This window comes from Trachymyrmex septentrionalis, unplaced genomic scaffold (assembly GCF_001594115.1).
Source record: "Trachymyrmex septentrionalis isolate Tsep2-gDNA-1 unplaced genomic scaffold, Tsep1.0 scaffold129, whole genome shotgun sequence".
Classification (NCBI taxonomy): domain Eukaryota; kingdom Metazoa; phylum Arthropoda; class Insecta; order Hymenoptera; family Formicidae; genus Trachymyrmex; species Trachymyrmex septentrionalis.
The window spans coordinates 440,033-446,060 of record NW_017304428.1 but is presented as its reverse complement, the minus strand read 5'-3'; the positions used below and the strand labels follow the sequence as shown (position 1 = coordinate 446,060).

Here is a 6,028-nt window from a genome sequence, read left to right as displayed (position 1 = left end):
TATATATATATATATATATATAAAGTATACTTAAATTGTTAGAAAATCTCGTGTCTGAATCGTTATGTGTAATAAGATATAAGAAATAACCTTCTAAATCATGTATCAGAATCGTGATATATTTTTCAAAGAAAAGATAAGTTTCTTGGAATAGAATAGAATGATAAAAATAATTGTGCGGTAATATAAGTTCATATATACGAGTACATTCAAGTTAATTATAATAAATGGACAATATAAGAATATTCACGTAGCTGTCTTACGTTCAGTCAGTGCAGTCGTTCTGTCATAATCATATCTGTACAATTTGTTAAATTGTTTTTATATTACGATACAAAGCAAAGTTTAATATTTTTAGACATAATTATCAATTCATTTAATGTTGTTAGACTTTTATTAGCATCTATAAGTTCAGTATATGTAAGAAACACCAGTCACTGAAGCAAAAATAGAAATAAAGAACACATATAAAAATTATTGGATAGCATTTTTCTATAATGGGTTGGAAATAACAGAAGAAATCTATCTCGATTATCAAGAACCTTATAAACTACATAATTCTGAAATAATTGAAGATGACGAAGAAACATGGAGTGAAGATAATTTAAATTCTCATCCTCAATGTTCAAATGATGACGCAGACAGTTCTTATATAAGACGAGCTGTTGGGTATTGGCGGAATTAAAATATTAATAAAACAAAATAACAACAAAAGAATCGTCCGCTAAAATCAGTGCAAAATAAATTTAGAAGAGTTTTATCTGAACGTCAATTAAGACGATGGGAAGAACAATTACATTTAGGTGGAAATCATATAGAAAAATTATCTTACATTTCCAAATTTATACATGATAAATTTACTACAGCTGTTGAATCAGGATTTATAGTTCATGATATTGATTTACAAAGATAGGCTTTATAAGCTCAAAACAAAATAGCAAATTTAAATCCTATATTTAAAGCATCTCACAGTTGGATATTAAGATTCAAAAAGTCCCACCAAACATATATAATACATATATATTAAAGCATATAGGAAACTATATAAATATTACTTAAGACATCTTTTCATATATTTTACTGATTCCGTGATGAAGTTTTACTTACGCATATGAGCATGGATTACGTATATACGGAAGAGTTAATAATTAATTCTCGAAAATGATATGTTGTAATATAATTTTGTTACACATGGTTAAATTCATAAAAAAATAATCTTTAATTTGGAAATTTAAGAAAATTATGGGTGGTAAGGGTATTTTGTTAAATAAAAAAATAAAATTTTTTTTATCTATAAATTTAAAGTACTCTTGAAACCGTACAACTTTGGTTTAAAAAATTTTTTCCTATCTTTTATATTTCCGATGATATTTGCTTTGAAAAAAAAAAAAAAAAACCTTTTTTTTTTTAAAGAGGTGTTTCACCTCTTAAACATGAGTTAGCGCACATATAAAAAAATACGTGCCTCTTAGATTTTCGTGTTTAACAACATATCTCAGGAGAATAAAATCGGTTCCAGACAATTATGAATCTTCCGTTGTGAGTCGAAAAGTTTTGTACCGTTTTCCAATTGGTAACAATAGTTAATGAGATATTAATATTTAAAGATAACCGAATTTGCCGTTCGAGTTATGATGTTTAAAAGCTTGCTTACTATCCCCGCGGTCTGGGCGTCATGCGATCGTCGGTGGATCGTACATTCGGATAATAGGCAGACGTTCGTATTCGGTTATCTTTAATATCTCGTTAATTATTGTGCAAACTACAAAATGGTATAAGACTTTTCGACTCAGGTCCGCTCTACCTGCTCATGATGGGTGATGCCAAATTTTAGAGATTCCCTATTTCTGACTTGCTTGTTGAAAATTTCCATAAGGTTATTTGGTAGGCTTGATGTGGTATTCGCTAATATTTATTTCTACATTTTCTCCAAAGTTTCAATAAGTACTATATTGTAAAATTTAAATCATAGTAATATCTGTATCAAATTGTCTTTCAAAACCAGTCATTAGCATGTCATTCAAAAAAATATTTATGCTGTTCTTATTAAAAGTATTGAAAATCACGCGTAATATTTTCATCGTAGAACTTGTTACCTTAACCTATATCGTGATGAGATAGGTAGATAACTCATTTGTCACTAATATTACAGATCATGACTAGAAATATGTATAAACGCAAATATTCGTGTAAAAATTATAAATAATTCTCGTGGTATAATTGTCAAAACGTCACTTAATTTGATTTAAATGATTAAATTGAGTACTGCACTTTTTGTTTTGCCTATATTTTCTTTCGAATTTAATTGACAGATTTACAATGACTCAACTTTACTCATCTCGTGTTATTGATCTGTATACAATTTTTCACAACGTATTTCTTTCGTTGACCAAGTATCCTTAGAAGTTAAGACGTTTCCGCAAAGCTTTCTAATTCCCAAACTGCTTCAAGGAACTTAAATTTTTAATATTAATTAAAAAATGCAAAGCGCTTATGATTTATAACAAACTGATATTGTTATGATCAGCTCTATACATTGGATCTGCTATCACCTAGTGTCGAACTTGGTATTTTGTAAAATAGTTTATTTTTATCTAATTCGATTTTATCGTTTTTTAATAACTTGAATAAATTTTTCACTTCTTTTTAATATAGGATCAGGTCCAATCCTGTTTTATCCACTTCTCTACTGCCTCCTGTGATCCAGATGTCCAGCTTTCGTGCTACCTTTTTGGAGATCTTTTTGGCGGTCGGGAGCTCTGGGGCTTTTATATTCTAGCTCACTTAACTAATCTTTCCAGTCCCATTCTTTTTATGAGATCTCTCCAGCTTCGCCGTCTCACTCTGATCCGTCTTATATCCTGGATATCACACACACACGCACACGCGCGCGCGCACACAGTCGCGTCTTTTATTACTCTGTCCCTCCCAAAAATTGATTTCTCTTATTACTTTTAGCGTCTTCATTTCTATAGAATTCTTTTTGTCTTGAATGTTTTAGCTTTCGTTTCTGCTGCGTATGTTAGCACTGTTCTGATGCATATAAATTCTCATTTTGCTTTCTGTTGTTATGTTTTATTCCTCCATATTATGTCCCTCAAATACGCTGATATCGGATTGCTTGTACGGATTTGTTTGATACGGATTTCTTCTGCTAAATTTCTGTTTCACCGTGCCGAGATAATTGTATTTTGAGACCTGTTGGATGGATGTATTATTCATTACTAGCTTACATCTTATTGACATAACCATAGATGTGCTTTTTCTATAGATATGACATGTTAAATTTGGCTGTTGTGTTGGAAAATTTATGTAAGAGTCTCTAGAGGTCGTCCTCGTTTTCCGCAAATTGGGTGCGTCATCCGCATAGCATAATATTTGTATCTTATTGTTTCTCATCTCATATCCAACGTTTATTATATCATCTTCACTTTTTATTATATCATCCATTATTAGGTTAAAGAGAATTGGGCTCAAGCTTTCTCCCTATCTTATATCTATGGTTATTAGCATCTGTTTCTGTTAGGATGTTTTCGACTTTTACCCTCATAGTGTTGTCCTTATTCATTTCAGCAATGATACTCCTATATTTTTCGCAAATGTGCTCCCCCATTGATCCAAAGACATCCTCCAGACGCACTCTGTCAAAAACTTGTTTAAGGCGATGAAACATATGAATAATAGTTTGTTGAACTCTCGCTTTGTTGATAAGTTGTCGTATTACATATATGACATCTATAGTAAATCGCGGTTGTGCCTAAATTTTTGTTCTTCGCTTATATTAGATTTTTCTGCTATTTTCTCTGCTAGCATTTTTGTTTATATCTTTGAAATTGAGCTGAATGTTATTCCTTTGTAGTTGTTCGAGTTTTTTTTTGTCCCTTTTTGAAGATTGGTATTGTTATCGATGATCTTCCATTCCTGCGGAAATTATATTAATCCTGTGTCTATGATTTTTCCAAAAAGAGTTGTAATTTTGCGTTGGATATCTAGTCCTCCATATTTTAACATTTCGTTAGTTATACTATCTATTCCAGGGGTCTTTCTATTTTTTATCTTGCTTACAGCCTCTGCACATGCTTTTGAGTTATGTTGTAGTATTCTTTGTTTACTATTGTCACATCCACTTCGTCTACTATTGTCTTGGCTGGGTCTCGGTTGTTCGGTGTTCTTTCTACGATCCTGATATAATTTTCTGAAGTGCGTGGTCCATTCTTCTGGTATTATCGTGTTTATTTTTACCTCTTTATTGATTGCTTTCTTCCTATTTCGTAACATTTTCCAGATTTTCCTTTGTTCTCCATATATGTCATGTTCTATTTATTTTGCTGGTGAATCTCTCCCAGTATTCCTTTTTTTGCTCCTTTATTCTGTTATTAATTCTGTTTTGCGTTTCTTTATACCTGTTGAAGGAATCTTTATATCTCTTGAATAAATAAATCTATAGAGTTACGTTTTTTAAATTTAAAATTGGCTAAATGCAAAGGACCCCGCACAAAACATACGGAAATTGGGTCCCGGCTAATTTGGCTGAATTTGTAATATGTTGTAGTTCTGATCAAAAATCTCCATGGGCACGAAGTAAAATAATGAACAGTTTTTGAGTTATTGTACATCAAAAGCGATTTTGAAGAATGCGATAATCCGGCTTTGGTCTAACTTAACTTTAAAAACATTATTTCAATACAATTAAGATTTTTTGTAGAACTCTCCGAGGGCTATTAATAACTCTCAACAGAACATATAGAACTATCAAAAAATTGTTTTCATATTTTAGTCTACAATTTGCTTTGTTTCTAAAAAGTATAAAAAAGTATTATAGTATTTTGGAGTGCATCTTTTTTTAATTTTGTTGTAGCATCGACGCAAGTTGTACTGACAGTGCAACAGAAACCAGTAACGTCAAGTGGTGGCGCAGCAGCAGTAACAGCGATAGCGACAGCAACTACAGCAACAACAACCTCCGGTCTACAAGTTGGTGTAGTTGGTGCTACGAGTCAACAGTCTCGTCCAGTCAGTTTGTCGACGGCCGGAAGCATGTCACCTTCGCAACCAGTGACTTCCCTTCACAGAGCTTCCACTGCACCGGCGGGCAGTGCTCCGTGTAATACTCGAATTACAGGTCCACAACCAGTTGACGTAAGTAAAAGCACGTGTATTATCCCTAGTTTTTTGTTTTTATTTCTTATGCGGAATGATTAAAAATGGAACAAAATACGAGCAAATAGGAATATTATGAATACAGTAGTGTTTTATTTTAATTTAAACAATCAAAAAATTTATAAACTAAAGTAGACTCATATATTGCTTTGTATAGGGATGACTGAATTATAAGGCCTGTTCTTTTTGGCTGAACTTTTGCATCAATTCATCTTTCTTCCTTTTTTCTCCAGGAGGAAAGAAAAGGAAGAAAGATGATGAGCTAGTGCAAAAGTTTAGCCAAAAAGAACAGGCCTATTGACAGTGAGTTTCAGATTCGATCTCGATCCTAATCTTTGCCTCGGTTTATATAAGGCTAAATAGTTAAAAGTTTTGAAAAAATAAAAATGTTGTGTAGTACACCATCATATAGTCCATATTATCAGCAATAAATTAATACACATGTATAAGGTGTAGTAAAAAGAAATCTATTATTTTTGCATTAAATTGAAGGCTTTATTTAGCATAGTTAGAGTGATCCGATTTAGGTCAAATATGCACCGTTTTGTTCGATAACTTGTTGCCATTTTGAAGGTAATTTCATTATGCCTCTCTCGTAGAAACCCTCGTCCCTATTGGCAAAAAACTGGGACAGTCGATTTTCACAAGCTTCTCTTGAGGCGAATTTTTCACCAGCAAAATCATTCGCCATAGACAGGAACAGGTGGTAATCACTTGGTGCCAGGTCCGGACTATAAGGTGGATGCATAAGAACCTCCCAACCAAGCTCCCGGAGCTTCTGGCGAGTCACTATCGATGTGTGTGGCCTGGCGTTGTCTTGATGGAACACAATTCCTCTCCTATTGGCCAAAGCTGGCCGCTTCTGGGC

The 6,028-nt window shown here is 32.8% G+C and overlaps 1 protein-coding gene across 8 annotated transcripts in view; it reads left to right on the top strand.

The window, feature by feature from the left end:
• LOC108756606 (rho guanine nucleotide exchange factor 12) overlaps nt 1–6,028 on the top strand; it is a 262,375-nt gene that overhangs the window by 55,347 nt on the left and 201,000 nt on the right. For all 8 annotated transcript variants that reach the window (XM_018500539.1, XM_018500536.1, XM_018500537.1 and 5 more), the window contains one exon: nt 4,859–5,139. In XM_018500539.1, the coding sequence (XP_018356041.1) occupies nt 4,859–5,139 (281 nt within the window). The remainder of the gene's footprint in view (nt 1–4,858; nt 5,140–6,028) is intronic.